The sequence below is a fragment of the Pan troglodytes genome, chromosome 13 (assembly GCF_028858775.2).
Source record: "Pan troglodytes isolate AG18354 chromosome 13, NHGRI_mPanTro3-v2.0_pri, whole genome shotgun sequence".
NCBI classification, from domain to species: Eukaryota; Metazoa; Chordata; class Mammalia; order Primates; family Hominidae; genus Pan; species Pan troglodytes.
Genome location: NC_072411.2, coordinates 124481459 through 124500482, shown reverse-complemented (window position 1 = coordinate 124500482; position 19024 = coordinate 124481459). Strand labels below are relative to the sequence as shown.

Sequence of the window (19024 nt, the reverse complement as noted above, 5' to 3'; positions counted from 1 at the left end):
TCATAAGATCCCCCTACCTGTGATAAAGTCCAGATTCTCAAGACATTTCTTTAAGGGTAGGACATAAAGCAAAAAATAAAACCACAGTTTTATTCATGAGGTTCTCTGAACTATCCATGACCTATATGTCTCCATTTACTCATAAGTCAAGGTAGGTTGATTTCAAGTGGAATTGGGAAAGAAACCCTATTCTCCTATCAAAGACTCTAGGTAGCTTATAAGCATGTATATTGATTGACTTGATTGTTCCTGCTATTTGGGGATCGGGGAGGGCTGTCGTTACTGTTATTTAGGGATATTTTATACTGTGTCATTAGCAGGAAGGGCAGACATAGAAGGAAAGTGTCTTTCACTTGAAGACTGGCTTCACCAGAGGTTCATGGGCAGAAGTGAATTTACAGTGGAGAGAACTGCGGGACCCCGGGGGCAAGGGCTTCTTCTGAATCTCTGCAAAGGGCCCTTGCAATGTGTCACGTGGTCATGTGATTTTTGTAGACTATGCAGAAGAAAGCTAGTTTTGTGTTCTTAAAGTGGATCTTCCCAAATCGGAAAAGCTTCAGACCTCTGCAAAACATGGACCTACTTCTAACACTGCACTTTTGGGCTAGGATTTACTCAAACCTTTTTTGAAAGGGGAGAAGAAAAAAACCTCTTTGTTGACAAATATGTAGGACTCTGGAAGTTGAAGAGTAAACCCTTCCTAAGGCCTAAGACTGAAGATGAAAATGGGAAAAGGAAAGATTTACTCAAGGAAAGGGTCTGAGCTGAGAGAGGAATGGTATTGTTGATGTCTTCTTGTATTCAAAGAGAAGAATCACGACATTTGAGAAAAAAAGGGGCAAGTGTATTTAGTTGATCAGAGAAAATGACTTCATACTCTTATGTTTTTATTTTTTGTAGAAACTGAAAGTCTTAATATAATGCCTCTTCAATTTAATTCTTGCTAATAAAGTTTATTTAATTGGTGCTTTATTATCTACTGTAATAATAACAGTCTGGTGGGGGTGCTGCTGCTGCTGAAAACATGTAAGTTACATGAATGTTACAGTTTACTAAACACGTTCACAGTTTTTTTCTCCATTGGTAAATACTGAAACCAAGAAAGAGCCTCCCTGTCTACTGTCTGTGAATGCCTCCAAAATTAACTGCAAGCCTATGAAAGACTGAAGTAGAATTGATCACATGGTCCTCAGTCACTTTCCTTATTTTGGGATAATGCTGTATCATACCATCAGCCAGTTTTTCCTCCTTTCCTCAGATTTTTTGTAGCATTGTGACAGTCAAAATAACCACTAAACTTTAACACACAAAGACATTTCTCTTAAAATGACCTCTAATTTTTTGTTTACAAAACTACTCAACAGGCAAGCAAAGAACCAAGCTCCCTCAAAACCTGCTTTTAGTAAGGCAATGTTTGCATTTTTTAGATTTGTCTGTATAAACTTACTAGTTGCTTTGCTGACCTCTGACTATTTCACCCTTTAAAATGAAAAAGTACTGCTGGGACACACAGCTAAATGGATACGAATTCAAGGAAGTGGTCAATCAGAGAAATAAGTGCGGTTGCAACAAGAGTTGACCTGCAAGTTGTAGTCAATAGTTTAATTACCAAGGAAAGGCACGGTGTGTATGGAAAGTACAAAATGCTTTTGCAGTACAGAGAAGGGAGGGGCATTGATGGCTGTGAGGTTCAGTGAATGCTTTGTGAAACTGGGCTTTGAGACCTGCATGTGGCATTGTGTGAAGATGTGCAGAAAGGTATTCAAGGTAGCACAGACAATGAGGGAGCCAAGTTACGACAAACAGTTGGTCCATTTTGGCAAGCACATGAAATTCTGGGAAGTCGTTTTGTTCCACTCTAATGAAAACTTTAAATGCCATAAAGTGAATTCCTAGCAGATTTTTGTGTACGTGTTCAGTTTCACATTAATTACTAGTTTTCTATATTTTATAGCTAATTTACTTTGGAATTTATTATTATTTCTTATAAAATTGGTTATTAATCAGTAATTGAATATACATGTTATTTGAGTGAAAAAAATTTGTGAATAATACTAAGCAATAGATGATCCAGAGGACATTTTTATGCATATTTAGAGTGAAGACTGATGATTATCTTTGAAGCTCTGACATGTAATTGACCCGCTGAGACTTTGGGCAGGTTCTTTTATCAATGTCATTTTTAAAACAAAGATAATATCCAACTCACAGAGTAGTTATAAAGATGTAATGAGGTAGATATAATGAGATATAGTGAGAATTTAAAAATCAGAAACAAAACAGCGTTATATAATGGTTAGATGTAAATAGAATGGTTAAGATGCTAAAAAAAATTTTTTTTTTCCTCTCTGGGCCCAATTATGAGTCCACCTCATTCCACTAATTTTCAGATTCAGTGGGTTTGTTGGTGGTAGGAGGACTCTAGCTACCATTAGAAAATAGGAGTAAATTCACCTATAGATCCACAGAAAAAAATGAGTTGATCATGTGATAAAGTGAAAAAAGCCAGAATTTAGAACTCAAGAGATATAGGTTTGAAATTTAACTTGCCACCAAGCCAGTTGATGATGGAGGTATCATTTCATTCCTCTGAAACTCAGTTTTTGTTTCTTGAATTTTTCAAATCTAGAGTAAAGAGTTTTCTGCTGATATTTAAAGTGATTTCTAGGTTTTAAAATTCTATGCTAAGCAGCACATTTAGCACAAAACATGAACATCTCTGACAAATGGTGGGAAAAAATTTTTAAAAACTATCTATTTCTAATTTTCTCCCTGCAGTTTAGTTACGTTGTTAGTTACCTGGGATTTGTCTTCCTGTGCTTCCACTGGTTTTCTTCTCTTGTCACTCTCTCTGTGCAGAGGCTTAAACTCAGCCATTCACACTCTCATCCTGCTCTAGCTTCTTCTATCAGAAAGAAGAAAATATTTGAAAAGCCGCCTCCTACTTCATTGAGGCCTGAATAGGAATAAAGACATGGACTTGGGAGGGATGCTGTAAGGACAACAATCTCTGATGACCCAGCCCTGGACAAGCTTTCTTAAACTTGTGGCTAACTTATTGTGAGAATAGAAGGAGAGATGTATAAGTGGGTTCAATGTTTGTTTGGATGAATTAGACACCTGAGTTATACAACGACAATGAGAATATATGTGCATTTGTCTCAGCCCTCATATAGAGAAATTGGCAAATTTTCATATCTGGACATCCAAATGCATTCACAGGTAAATATGAACAAATCAGAAGGAGTAGTGCTTTATAATCTCAGAAAACAACTTTAAGAAAGTTAAATTTTCAAATATAAACAATACTATAACCAAGCAACTTGTGCTATTGCTAAAATAACAAGGATAAATTCACTTGAAAACTTGCTGGAGGAAAGAGTTTTATTTACCTTTTAAATGTGTAATTAAGAAAGTTTTTAAAAACATATTTTGTTAATAATATACACAGAAAAAAAGAATGCCAAGAAACACAGCAAAGGAGTTGGATCTGTCTATATCTATCTATTGATCTATTGATCCATCCATCCATCCATCCACCCATCCATCTGTATAATCTAATTCTGTAATTTAAAATCAATAGCAATTCTTTTTGGTTCTGGGACTATCATTATTTTTTATTTTTAGACATTGCTCAAATTTTATTTTATAATGTAATGTGCTTTTGTAGTATGAAAACAAAAACGCACAATGAAATAAGAAACATATTTTGCTCAAAAAGCTTTTCTTAGGAACGAACATGTAAATTGGGTGAAGAATGTGCTTGAGTTTGAACTGAATTGGCAGTAGTCTCTTTAAATGTTGGCATCTGTCTTGACATAGTGATGGGATGATTTCCAGTTAAAACCATGGGCTGGTGTGGGTGGGAAGAACGGGTGGGGCTACTTTTGGTTTTTACCCAGGAAAAGCTTTAATTTATTTAAAGTTGCCAGGGATTAGGACACATTGTCAGATCCTCAGCCTCAACTTCAGTCCCTCAGAGCAGGCTTTCCTAACTCAGAAAGGCTTGTCAGAGGAGAATTTTGGGGAAAAAGTGGTCATGGTGAACCCATTGACTCTGAAACCACCTATTGCTTTATTTTCTTTCCTTCTTTGCTAGAAAGGAAAGTTGATCCTTCTCTCTCTCTCTGTCTCTTTTTGAGACAGAGTCTCACTCTATCACCCAGGCTGGAATGCAGTGGCATGATTTCAACTCACTGCAACCTCTGCCTCCAGAGTGCAAATGATTCTCCTGCTTTAGCCTCCGGAGTAAGTGGGATTACAGGTGTGCCCCACTACGCCCGGCTAATTTTTTTTTTTTTTTTTGTATTTTTAGTAGAGATGGGGTTTCACCATGTTGGCCAGGCTGTTCTCAAACTCCTGACCTCAGGTGATCCACTTGCCTTGGCCTCCCAAACTGCTGAGTTTACAGGCGTGAGCCACAGTGCCCGGCCTCTCTTCTCTTCTTTCTCCCCTCTTTTATTCTCTTCAGTTATTTTCTCTTCTCTCCTCCCCTCCTTTACTCTCTCCCACATATCACTTCCTTATTCATTTCCCTCCAGTTCTGCAAGATTGTCCCTGAAAAGGCAATGTGGAAAAGAAAGGCAGTTGTCCAATAATTCATGCAGAAACCTGCTACTGAAGAAATTCTTGTTTTTTTCTGGTGTTGGGTACCTGACCTATTCACATTGGTTGTGGACACTAATAAAAATGATCAGATGGTGAATTGCTCACAATTATACTTTGTTTTGCCTGTGCAGATCCATATCAGTAGACATAGAGAAGACAAGAATTTGCCTCCAAGCAAACATATTCAGGTTTTCCCCGTGAAAATCAAACTAAATGTTGGCATGTGCTTAATTTCTTTTAGGCTGGTTGCCTGACTTTTGTTAAGCTTGGCCTTCCTGTTTAGGCCCTGAGGTATTTGGGAGCACTGAATTTATTTACTTTCATAGCTACCTTAATTTTATTCTATTTCTTTTCTTTTTCTTTTTTTGAGACAGTCTCGTTCTGTTGTCCAGGTTGGAGTGCAGTGGCATGATCTCAGCTCACTGCAAACTCTGCCTCCCAGTTTCAAGTGATTCTTGTGCCTCAGCCTCCTGAATAGCTGGGATTACAGGCGTGCGCCACCATATCCAGCTAATTTTTGTATTTTCATTAGAGACAGGATTTTGCCTCATTGGCCAGGCTGGTTTCATACCTCTGGCCTCAAGTTACCTGCCCACTTCAACCTCTCAAAGTGCTGGGATTACAGGCATGCACCACCACACTCGGCCTAATTTTTGATCTCACAGTACAGATACAGGTCCTGGGTTAGGTGAAGTTGAGTAACTTTGATCTTTGTTTTGGATTTTTAAGGGAATTGGGAATGAGCAAGAGCTGAATATCTTTTTTTTTTTTTTTTTTTTTTTTTGGTGAACAATATACTGTCTGACTATGGGCGGGTTCTTCTGAAGAGGAAGCAGATGGGAGATTGGATCATGCTTGTTGTACACATTCGGGGACTTCTACAAATACCTGCAAAGCTTTGGTGGTGATTTTTCTCTCTCAGTCTTAGGATGTAGGGAACATTCTTCACATGCTATTCCCTTATGCCTGGTAGGACTGGTTAACAAGAAGGGGAATAGGTGCAGAGGGGATAACATTTGCTGAGGATAAATTGTGTGTCAGGAATTGTGTTATGTTTTGCAAACTATCTCCTTTCCTTAAAAACCAGTCTTTGGAGCAGATGTTTTAAACCCTACTTTGCTGATGAGAAAATGGATTCAGAGGGTTAATAAGCTTGTCCCAAATCAGAGAGGAAGGGGCCATCGGGGTATTTGAAGTAGTTTGGCCTCTCTCCTAAGCTGTAGGACACATCACCATGACATGAAACTTCCTTTGCCCAAACCTTTGATATCACCTCTTCTAAGTTCAATGGCAACTGTTGCTTAGATACAAAAAGACAAAATTTCAAAAAGCAGCTGTCCCTACCTAAGGCTGGTGATAAATCACTTACATCATCTATTTAGTCATTTTGACTGGTTTGCCAATTCCTCCCCTAGGTCCATTGGTTGGATGTGACACTAATCTGAAGGACCACCTTGTAGACAGGAGACTTATACTTTTGCACGATGAAGGGGAGGAATCACACTCTCTTCTCATTCATTATCCCCTCTTCACGGCCTCTAGGGAAGTACTTCTTGCACAGTAGGTATCCCAAGCATGATTTCTGATGATGACCTTGATGTTGCTGCTAATTCCTTTGCCAGCAAGGATTAAGCTCAGCCTTCTCTGTTGCCTCCAGGAAAAGAGTTTTCTCCTATGTTCAGTTATTACCTCTTTCAATCTTCCAACAAGCAATAATTGACCCAGATAAGATTTGGATTTTCAAAACAAGCTTCCTGTGCTACCCTTTTTCTTTTTTATAGAACCCAAGAGAAGATGGGAAGCAAAGAAACAATCTTGAAATGCCATATGGGAAGTGTCGTTAAAAGCATTTATGTATTATTTTGATCTTTATACTAAAGATCACAGAATCTATGCCTCTGTTTCTTAGTAAATAACATATCTAGGTTTTTCAGCTTTGACGGGCTATTTAATCTTTCTGTTGCCACAAGGCATGACTAGATTAACTCCTATGTACACTGACACTTTCTTTTGCCTTAGTGGAAAGAGTACTGGAATGAGAGTTTTACTTTTTGAGTTTAGGCTCCATATATTATTCATATTTGCATCCCTAGTGCAAAGGACAGTATCAGCCACATCTCAGGCATTTAATAAATGTTTCTTTCATGATGTGTCATTTGAGATAACCTCACTTGCTCTCTCTGGGCTTCATCTGTATAATGAAGGGATTGGTTCAGGGCTCCTTTCAAGGATTCTGCAATTTTGTAAATGCTTTGTCTTGGCATTTTCAATTCTCTACTCATTTGTCTTCTTACTTCTTTGCATAGGCTTTTGGCACAAAAAGTGTAGTATTTAACTTTCTTCTAAAACCTGCCTTTCTTTTATTTTCCAAACATCTCGTGTCATGCTAATCTTGGCAAAGTTTCATTGTGGATAAAGCTGTTTAGGTTTTGTGTATCTTTGGGTAGTTTTGTCCTAATAAGGGTGACAGGAGAATTCTTTTGTTTTCTACCTGCTCCAAGAGGCTCTCTGTGTAACTAACTTGTTATCTCCTTTACATATTGAACCTTTGTTTATTTGTTGACTTTTAAACAACATATGCACACAACAGCAAAAATATTTGATAGTGGAAAATAAGGATGAAGGCAAAGTACTTTGTCTTGGTCAATTATGTCATGAGACTTATTGAACACTCATGTCTTATTCAAAGTTCTGTAAATATAGCTAAGGTTTAGATTTCATAAGCAAAGTTCTTTCTTGGTAACTGTACAGAACATAATTTCCACCTACACCAACCACCACTGAAAGTATTACTCACCTTTTATGCTTATGTTTTCACAACTGATTTACAGGGTTGTGATATCTGAGTCCTAGCTCAGTGGATCAAGAAGAAAGAAGAAGTGAAGATATTGGCCACAGTTTTTCCTTCAACCCTCATCAATCCTATTTCTCAAATGACAATGCTGATATGATTTTATATTAGGGTAACCTCTCTGAGTTCTCATGAATCAGGTAGGTAACATCACTCTAGACCTCATTTTTGCCCATCTGTAAGATGGGGATGACAGTATCCCTCCAAAGAGGGTTTTGTTAAAGGTGAAAGAAAATGCACAGCAAGGACTTCGCAGGGAACAGGGATTGGGCGGAGAAGCTGTTAGGTCAGTAAGTAGCTGCTTTTCTTATATAATAATTACTATTATTAAGTTAATTTTGTCCATAATGGTAAAAAATCCATCACAAGAAGGGCTTTGAGAGATCTGTGTTCTGCCTCTAGTTAACCAGTTTACATAGCTATGATTTCAGAAGTAAGTTGTTCAATGGACGAAACACACTTGGATAAAAAAAAACGTGGTTTCAATTCAGTTGCAGTAACAAAAACATAAGCGAAATCCCCTCATAAAACTAGTCTTTTACAACATGGTTTTTCTTTCCCTATTAAAGAAATATTTGTTTCCAACAGAAGAAGATATGTTGAAAAAATGAAATGGCTAGAAACAATGACTTTAATCTGCTTATTTTTTGTTCGATCACTGATTTTATTCTGTCATAGTAATCAACCCAGAATGACAGCATTTCTAAAATTCTGCAGTTTTGAATAAGTAAGATGTAAATGACAGAAAGGTATATCATTACTACAGGGAACATGATCTTATGTCCTATTTCATAGAGTTAATTATTTTCATTTATAACATCTTAGAAATGCATATTTAATTGTGAGAGATTAAAAACGCCCATTGTTCTTTCAAATTGTTTGAAGTGTTCTTTCATTCTGACTCAATTCCATTGAATATCTACGAGTTGTCACATTTTTAGTAAGTAATAACTGTGTCAAGCTGTGCTGACAAAATGTCCCAACATAACTGTTAATAAGCATTGTCATTTTAAGCATGAAACAGTTTAGCTAATGATTTATCTCTTATAATGCAGCACTCGGGGCAGCTGTATGATTTGTCTCTTTAGCAAGTCAAGTAATTTCTTTAACAAAATGTTAAGCACAGATGGGCCATAAGCTGTCAGTTAACTATTATTGTGTCTGCATCTGCTTGCTTTCAACGCACTGTTTTATGTATTCAGTCAGTTACTTAGCGGCAGCTCCGTGAAAAGCTGAACCTACTCTGATTGGCAAATAAAATGTTCATTTGTCTCTTCTTCCTATTGTTTTGTTTTGGTAACACATGTCAGCAGCTCAATTACCCAGTTCATTAACAGCTCCCAAAGGACATGATGGCCAGCCCGCGATAAGAGGGCAATTGTGGCACATATGGTCAATAATGGCCTCTCTCTTGGCAATTGTAAATAAAAGTCACTTGGCCCTTTTCCTTTCACGAGAACTACTGTTTTCCTGTTCCCCTTCAGTGTGCAAATTACCTTTCTGCGCCCCTTGCAATCCAATCCCAGTAAACTAGAACTTAGCTTACTGCTTTTAGAGACATGGAGCCTTACTGTAGATAGCAGCCCTGGCTCTTAATTTTAATTATGACTGATTTTTAAGCTCTTAGGTGGGGAGAAAGTGGTTATCATGGGAGACTATTCTTACAATGCTGTTAGCTGATTAATTAGTTAATCAGTTTTCCTAATTGAATAGGGACACATTTTCTTGTGGACTTTCCTCTCTTTTTCTCTTTGAAATGCTTTGGTGGTAGTTACCATGGCGTTTTAAAAAGCCGTTAAAAACAATTGCAAATAGAAATCTTTTGCAGGAGACTGTAGGAAAGGGCGATCTCATTCGTGTCGTAAAAGGAATTCTTGTTACACACATATACACACATAAGAAGCCACTGGGCTAATTTGGGTCAGTGTTAGGGTTCTCAAGCCAATAACAAATTCCTCCTTCACTTTAAGCCTTTGAAAGGAGTTGCTTAAACAGGTACGGGTTGGTGGGTATTTTGTGGCTCCTTTAAGCAAAATGTTGCTTGTATGAGTGGTTGAAAAAGACACAGCATGGTTTTACATAAACATACCAGTGAATACAGCTACTAAAAATAATCACTAGCAGGGCTGCATGCATGAATGAAGGAGAAATAAGCCTTTCTTGTTTGCTGCTGTTAGAAAGGAGGACTTTTCGATGACCAATGGTCAGGTGGTGGCTTGAGACAGAACTCCATCCAGAGAAAGTTTCCTCAAGGAAATGTGGATAGAAATCCTGCACACACCTGAAACTCAAAATTCTGGGAAGCTTAGGATATTGGGGGGCTTTGGGGCTGCGCAGCTCAGCACTTCAGAGGCAGCTTGCCGTGCCGCCAACCTTTGCTTGTCAGCCCTTATCTTAAACAAACACCCAATAGTCCATGTTGTGCATTAAAAATAACTCCGGAGCAACGGAGCACACGGCCAGGCCCTCCTGTACTGCCCCCGTGGCCGGCCATATTCATAACCAATCTGTACTCTCCTCCCAGGGCAGCAGGCACTCGGGGAGTTGTTGAGTGTCAGGGTTTATTTGTGCTATTTTGATTAGCCCCAACCTGGCAGGAGCTTATTTTCCTTCTAATGACCTCGTGCTGTGAGACGGCAGCTTCCGAGGGAAGGGCTTGGGTCAGAAGGGAGGGGAATAGCGTTACTTTTCTCCAGCCAAAAAATAGGGGACTGCTGCGCAGGAACAAGAGTAGGTAAATGGCTGGAGGGTCTTAATTAGATTTAGTGTTCTTGAAAGAACCTTTGCTCAAGAAAGCTCAGCATATCCTTGCCAAAATTTCTATTTTTTTTTTTTTTTTTTTGCACTTGCTAAAGAGTCTTTTGCTGGCACATTTCAGGGAGAAATGATAGAGGGAATAAAAACAAAATGAGACCCCTTTACCTACCCCTCACCCCCACCACCAAATAGACCATTGAACAGGTTATAAACCATCCCTCCCAGTTTATCAACTAACAATTGTTTATCAAAATAACAATTACTCGGACCCTAGTTCTGGGTTAAGAATTCCGGAAAGTTCAATGTATGGCTTGATAGTTACACAATGTACAGTTCTAGCTACACGTTAAAATTTTATTTTAAATCTCTGTTTTTTTTCCACCTGCATATCTGTTTTCTTTTCTCAACATATATACAATTTTAAAATAATTTAAAAATAACATCGCTGATTACTTCTTAGCTTGTGAATTAATGTGGAAGAGAAGCTTCCAGGTGCTGAAGTCTCTCAACTGACTTGGATTAACCCCTACTGTGTATCCATTTCAACCTCCCCCCTCCTTCCCTCTCTGAAAAAAAAACCCACCCCAACCTCCCCTTTCTCATCCACTCCAGCTTTCTTTGTGTCTCCTGCGCCCTGCCAGGCAGGTGTCAGAACCCTGAATGAGGGTAAATGCCCTGCTGATGGATTCCACAGATGGAGCGTGGAAATCGGTAGAATAGGCCTCAGCCACAGGCCATTTCTTGGGATCCAACAAAAGCCTCCAAATAAGTCAACAAAAATCCCAAAGATCACAAAGGGAAAATGTCATTTGTCATTTACTCTGGGTCTGCAAAGGAATATCAGTCTTGCTTCACTCCTCCTGACTTTCACCCGAGTAAACACGGGAGAGGTCATTCACATCTTTCTCAGCGTAAAAGGGCTACTTCAGATCAGAAAACAGTTAGTTGTCCCATTGTACCCTTCACGTTGAATGGCAAAACTCACAAGCGCAGGAGACCTTCTGCAATTAGCCAAGTAGGTGCATCAAACTTCGAGTTGACCTGTTAAAGACCTTCTGGAATATACTTGTGAAATACCCTTAAGTGATCAGACTCGCAGTATAAAAAGGCTTCATGGAGCTCTCAGGAAGGATTCTTATTTTTATCTTGTTCTTTTTTCAGTGAAACACAGCTGGGAGTAAAAGTGCTCACAAATCTAGCTCAGAAAGATTAAAACCGACAAAAAGACCATCGGGTTTGGTATGAGGCCATCTTATAGTAAATAAATTATGACTAGGAAATTCAGCCTCCAGAGATCCCTCCACCTCCTCCCATGTCTGTAAATCACGTTGTATTATATCTAGGGCAAACATAGAGTTTAAATGGTTGTCATGTTTTGATTCTTTAATTATTCAAATGAAACGTCTTGCTGAGAAGAAAGACAATGTACAAAATTCTTGCTTGTGAATTATTTTGTTTCTCCATTTTTTGCTTGTCTCCCATCTCTGAATTATATTTGTCTGAACACCAATAATTACAGAATTCCACATGACTAAATCCCTATAAAATTGAGGCAAGATTTCATGTATAATAGTGTTAACTAGGATGAAATATTTCCCGAGGCTACAGAGGAGGTCACAAGGGGCTAACGGACAAAGACATACTCTCTAATTCTGTAATTCCTTCTTTAATTAAACTTCATGGTTAGCCCGCTGGTGGTAATACTTTTGCCTTCTCCTCCCAGTTTGATTTGTCTCTGAAGGAAGAGTTTGTAATCCTGTGGGGGTATGACAGTTGCCCTGTGCTTGATCCTTTCTTTCTTTTTACTGACAATGTCCATTTTCCCAAGTGTAATCTTGGGAGTTAATGTGAGATCATCAGGATAACTAAAAATTTGGCTCCTGTATCTAAAATTAGCTTGAGATCGAACTTTCTTATAAAGCACAGAGTTTAAATACTTCGGTGAGAGGTGATGCTTTCAGTGATCACACTGGAGTTTCTGCTGAATAACCTGAGAATATCCTGATATGTTTCCAGTTATTCCTTCCTGCACTTTTGCTTCAGAAGACCATTTTAGCTCTTGTTATATTTTTATTACATTCATTGTAATACAAAATACCAAAATTAAAACTTTAATAAAGATATAAAATGAATAATCAGTTCACCAGCTTATGATTATTGGCAGGTTCCAGACTGACCCTAGATATCAATGCTCTGTGACGGTTCTTAGTAAAGACTGCAAATGGTCAGATGAACCACTTTGATTTCTTAAATCCATTTAATATCTTGGCAAAGTTGATTTATTTCTTAGTGCCTTATTGTTGTTTAAAAACTATACCTTGGAAACATACAAAGATTTAAATAAGTGTTTGTTGAATTGAATCCACTGGAAGACCGTTTGGATTGGTGTATAATATTGATCCAACTCTAGTAGTTCTGTAGATTTCATTTTATGCAGGGCAGTTTTTCAAAATTTGGGATAAATGGTAGCTATAGTGGTGATTAGCTAAGTGATTGATATTTGAATTTCTGTTTTTGTTCATTTCTGTTATTCCTCTTCAAAAGAACTATGTGTGTGTGTGTGTGTGTGTGTGTATGTGCATGTGATAAAAGACTCAACACTCATTTAAGATACTCTAAGCTAGAAGCAAGCCAGCAAGCATGTCCTCTGAAGTCCCATAGATCTGGGTCAAATTCTAGCTTCCTTAGCTGTATGAACTGAACAATCTTTTGGAGTCTCAGTTTCCTTTTTCTGTACAGTGGGATAAGTATCTAATTCCTAGGGTTGCTGTGAAGTTAGGGGGGAAGGAAGAGAAATCTTCATCCTCCTGGAAAGCGTTGCTCTAGGGTCATTGGTGACATTGAGTTAAACTAATGGGTAAGCCAGATAATGGATTGTAAAGGGGTTTTAATAATAGAGTCAAAAATTTCTAAATCTGATAGCAATATAGATTGGGATAAAATCTATATCTTTTTTGCAATTTAAAGCAATGAAATTTCCATTTAGAATGCTGTGCATGATGTATTGATACGGATTTTCTTATGAGATCTATTCTGGAATTTCACATTTGGGAAGAGTATCTCTAATAATGAAGGAAATTTTCTTTGTGAAGGCATCTGTAAAATATGATTGAGCAACTTAAGTGTAATTTAGAATCTTCCCTTAATATTAAAGTTGTACAGTAGTAATACTCCAAAGAGTTTATATTTAATCTAATTGTTGTATCCTGGCAATTTATTAACTCATTTACTCAACTGTCCTGCTAACACATTTGTGGTTTCCAAATCATAGCATTAGATATTCTATAGAGAAAAAAGATATAATTTCTTTCTATTAAGCTTCCTGAAAGAAAGCCTTGTTTTTACTTTCTGTGTAATATTTAGAATTAGATTATTTGTATCTACTATCCAATTGATTCTAGTAGCTTAAGTAAAACTGAGTATGTAAAATAGATGAAATCCAAAAAAATGGCCCTCCTATGTGCTTTTAAAATGGGATTTAAGTTTTAGTTTTGTTCTTGGTAAAAACTGGATGATTCTGCCAGGTGGTGTGAGTCTGTAGTCCCAGCTATTTGGGAGGCTGGGGTGGGAAGATTGCTTGAGCCCAGGAATTTAAGACCAGCCTGGGCAACAAAGCAAGACCCTGTCTCTAAAACAAACAAACAAACAAAAATGAAATGATTCAAATTGAGGTGATCATTGTGAATCAAGTGCTGTACAAATAAATTTTATTTCTATTGAATGATATAAGAAATAGTAGTATTTCCATGTTTAGAAATAGCTAGTTTTTCCTAGCTGGCAGATTAATCTTGGGTTGCTGACTTTACATATTTTAAAGCCCACATCCCTTTGGGGTTTACAGATGGGGAAAAGTTAGAATTATCTTGTAAGATTGTGGCTTCATATTGCCAAAAATTATCTGGTTTCTCAAATAAGTTTCCAGCCGAAAAATCAGGCAAATCATTTCCTCAACATCTTCTGAAATTATGCTATATGGCGGTTTTCCCAGTTAGATGCAACCTTTCCATTGCTTTTGAATAAACAGTCTAGAAGTAAGAGTAGTGATTTGTAAGCTTGTTAAAGAGAGTTTTATTTTTGGTGGTAACGGCTGTCCTATTGAACTCTTAAATTCTGGGACTTTTTTTTTTCTTTTAAAGAATCACCAGGCCCTGCTTTCATGGCCTATATTTATACTCAAAGTCAGGATCAAGGGAGCTTTTGCCCTTCTCCTCCACTGGAAGTTTCTGTCCTCCCTGAACTCACCTTAGGATACCTGCATTCCTGTTTGACAGGTGGACTGTCCCAAATTCTGAGGCTTTTCATTACTAGCTATGCTAGTTTTCATCTTTAAAAAAGCCCACAATCCTCTGAAAAAATTGGTAATCATTCTTCCAAACAATGCAGGTATATAAATACCTGCTAAACATTCAACATGATTGTTCAGGCCTCACAGACTTCCAAAGCCCATCTGAATAGATGTTGGGAGATGTCATAAGAGAATTTCCATTTTAAGAATAAAGATGTAAAACAGTGGCAAATAAATCAGTGTTGGAGCAAATCTGAAATTTGCCCCACACTTGGCATTCATTCAACGTGTCCTTATTGAATGCCTACTGTGTTCTAAGGGTTCCAGCAGTGAACAAGGCAGAGAAGGGCTTTGAGCTCACCCAGTTTATATTCTGGGGGATGTTGATTTTTAAGGTGAAACACCATGGTCTTGACCCTCAGGATTAATTCTCGCTGGTGCTTGTAAATCTAACCAGTCTTTTTCTTCAGAAACCAGAGATGATTTTGATTAATTGATCTGACAGTGCATGGCACATCATATTTACTTGAAAGAATTTAATAACCCCAGAGACTCCCAAAGGAAACATGAAAATTTCCACATACTATTATCCTAATGGGATCATAGTAAGAGAATGTGCAAGGAAAGATTTAGGGTTCTCTTGGGCAGAGGAAGTTTTTGGTCAGTCTTTAAATGCTGTTGAGTGTTTCACCTGAATTCACTTTGGAAAGAAAGGTTAGAAACTGGAAGCACTGAAGGAAAATATTTTATGGAAATTTGTCTTCTTAGGGGAATACGTAATTTGTTTCTTAGGGAGCATATTGTTCTCAATTTAAAAATATACATGTGGGAGTGACTTTCAGTTAATTGTGGCAGATATATTTTATAGAGTTGAAAATTTTGAGAGTGACAAGAATTAATCTAGAATATTCTATAGAGGTGGGCAATGTTGTCTGGGGTCGTTAGAATCAGCATCAATCACCTGGGAATGTGTTAGACATGCAAACTCTTGGAGCCCACCTCAGATCTACTGAATTGAAACCATGGAAGGGGATCCACCAGTCTATGTTTTACCAAGCCCTCCAGGTCATCCTAATGCTCCAAAAGCTTATGAAACACTGTTCTATGACTCGGAACAAATTATTGCTCATTTAGTTTAGCTTACATTTATCAATCATACATGTATATAAGTTGCATTGGGAGCTTTTGGAGTTTATAATGCAATGCATGGCATATTTTTTAGCATGTTAATTGTCCTTTAAAATATTGCCATAGCTAGAGAAAGTCTAGTTTTCTTTAAGTTAGTAGTAAAATATCCTAATGTAAGATTTATGTTAAATGAAATAATTTTATATTAAATTAGATAATTGAAAAATCAAAAATAATATCTAATACTTCTCTTTTGTTTTATGCACATGTATTTGTTTTCAGGTATATTTAAAAAATTTATCACATGCATTATTAATTTACTCTATTGCCTCTTAGTTTCATAATATTTAGATGTGAATAAAGTATGGAAGTAGTAAAATGTTAGAAAACTGAAAATCACATTTATGGGTTCATTTTGGATGTGTACCATTTGGGGCAGTTTAAAATTTCTACTGAAATAGAATGAAATTTTAGATTTCTGTAGGGCAGAGTTAAGTTGGAGTTTAAGATAAAAGAGAATTAGAAGTAAAGGACTTACACATATTCACATTGCTTCTAGCACCACCTTCATTTCCCCAGGTCCTATCAGCCTGAGGGTGCAAATGAGTTAGTGTGACATTGACATTAATAATCTACAATTTTCTGGCTTACTGTTGCATTTGCTGACAGTAACCTCGGCCCCTTCTTTACAGGATCCCTTAGTTATTTGGGGAATTTTCAGAGCACATTTTGATGTGTTCAAGAGCCAGGCTGCTCTGGTTCCCCCTCTAGGCTCAGGGTCTATGGCCTGATAACCCTTTGATAGATCTTTGCCCACTACCCCAGTATCTGGGGTCTCGGGAGAGGGCTGCTCTTCCTGCCCGCAGCCCTGGTCTGATGCATTCTCTCTCACACTGCAGAACCCTCTATAGCCAGCGTTGCTCTATTACTGTAAGGGTTCACTTTGCTATGGGATCCCTAATGCATTCCTAGCAGAAACAGGGAAAATGCCTGCTCCACCCCTGCCCTCATCAAATTCTGGCCTGGAAATGGAACCACTTGTGCCCAAGTTTTGCTAGTTGCAGCCACAGATTCAGACCCTGTTCTTACAGGAGTACTAACCATTTTGTATCATTAACGTAATTTGTATCAAATTTCCCACTTCCCGCTTCTCTTGCCCCTGTACCTGCCCACTCAATTTTGAAATTCCCTTACACATGTGAGTACAGGCAAATACACACAAGTTTTGTGTGTGTTAGGCCACCACACGGTGGCTTCAGGGACATTTTTGTCTTATGCAGTTGCTCAGGGCCACACACTCAGAAGGCCCTGGGATTGGGTTAATGATCTGTTGTTGCCTTCTTGAAACTCATAATATTTTTTTACAAAAGGGATCATACTTTTTTTTTTTTTTTTTTTTTTTTTTTTGCATTGGCTTTCTTAAATAAAGCAGCTGTCCTGGACAGATGCCCACTCAGCAGAGACCCAGACTCTAGTTAGGGACAGTTCACAAGACAATGCCTGCCTGCTTCTTCTCAGGTCAGTTCTAGAGATTTACATTTTAATAGTACATACATTTTCTTTAAAGCATTTCCCCATATCTGGTGATGAGATACTGATTTAAATATAGTTTTTTACAGGAGCAGTAGAGCCTATAAATATATAGGAATCTGGGAATAGTTAACTGTTTCTGGCTTCTTAGGTACTAAGTCAAGTTTGGAATATTTTTAAAAATCTCATTTAACAGATTTCCTAGTGTAAATGTTGGTGAAAATTTATCAGAAACAAAACTCAATGTGATCCATTCATTAGACACGAAGGAAGCACCCATTAAGTAGTAAGCATAGGGCCATACAAATGGAATAAGGCCTGTCCCTGTTTTCTAAGAGCTCATAATTGGCCTAGAATGACAGATGCTATGAGCAATTATTTCTGCCTAGGGGGCAGAAAGATAGAGTAGGAGAAGAGATTAAATATTATTTAATGATGCAGGACTGCATGGGGGCGGGGTGCTTGGTGTCCATGGAAGACATTGGGAATGCACTGTAGACCAGGATTTGAATTATTACGGATTGGTTAGACTTGTTTTTTGATCCACATTTATTTTACTTTAGGTATAGGGACCACTGTAATGGGGTCTTGCAGTCGGAGAGAGAACTTGGATTCAATCTCAGTTTTATTTTTTTGATTCACATTTTATGATGTTTTGTTCTTCTGTGCTTTTAGCCTCAGCACCCCAATCAGATGAAGGCTCTGATATTGACTCTGAACCAGATTTACCACTAAAGAGGAAACAGCGCAGAAGCCGAACCACCTTCACAGCAGAACAGCTGGAGGAACTGGAGCGTGCTTTTGAGAGAACTCATTACCCTGACATTTATACTAGGGAGGAACTGGCCCAGAGGGCGAAGCTCACCGAGGCCCGAGTACAGGTACTGTTGCCCAAACCTCCGTGTCCTACTTCAGTCCAGACAGGAAACAAACAAGCATCTTCTCATCTAAAACATATGTCAATCCCTGCCAAAAATGTATTAGGAATGGCCCTTTACTAGGGATGCATATTGTTAGGACTTTGATTATTTACTGACAGAATACAACTATATCATTTACGACACACAGAAGTCCACCACTTCATGTGACTAACTCAACATTTCAGGAATCCTTATTGTACACCAGCACTATATGGACTTTGGGGGTGATACAAAGTAAGAGCAAATAAATTTTGAGTGGTTACTCTGTCCCAGCCACTATTTTAAGTGCTTCACATGAATTAACCCATTGAATCATTATTAAAATCCTAGGTGGGTACCATGATTGCTACTCTCCATTTACAGATAAGGAAACTGAGACTTGGACTATATAAGTAACTACCCAAGGTGGCATAGCTGCAAAGTGAGTCTAGAGATAATTGGATCCCATACGCTTCATCTCTGTGACCTTTCAATTATGAAAATGTGCAAAGGTGCATAACATGAAATTCCTTCATGTAAGGATTTTATAATTAAGAAGCATTTCAAGTAATTATATTACTTAAAGAACATGTTGAATTATCTTTTGAACTCTTAGAGGTGCTCTGAACCTTCTGGAAAGGCTACTTAGATGTAATATGTTTCTATCGAGTATAGAATAATGTTTTCATCATTAATGAAGAAGTTCTTCCTGGAGCTAGTAAAACAGTGTTTGAAAGATGGCAGATATCTTAGGGTATCCTGGAACTCCTCACCACCCTAGAAGTTAAGTCACCTTGTCTGCAAATATTGTGTGTTATTTCCAGATTCTTAACTTGCAGGCTGGGGACTCAGCGGTGGACTAGTCAGTTGACATGGTCCCTAGGTTGATCAACACGTTCATAGATGCAGCTAATTAACTCTCCTATTACAGAATTTTACAGAAATAGCCTCTTCCAGGCTGCAGAG

At 37.9% G+C, this 19024-nt stretch overlaps 1 protein-coding gene across 5 annotated transcripts in view; it reads left to right on the top strand.

The window, feature by feature from the left end:
- Nucleotides 1-19024, top strand: part of PAX3 (paired box 3) — a 99298-nt gene that overhangs the window by 49907 nt on the left and 30367 nt on the right. For all 5 annotated transcript variants that reach the window (XM_009444402.5, XM_001165390.7, XM_016950585.4 and 2 more), the window contains one exon: nt 17835-18040. In XM_009444402.5, coding sequence (XP_009442677.1) covers nt 17835-18040 — 206 coding nt within the window. The remainder of the gene's footprint in view (nt 1-17834; nt 18041-19024) is intronic.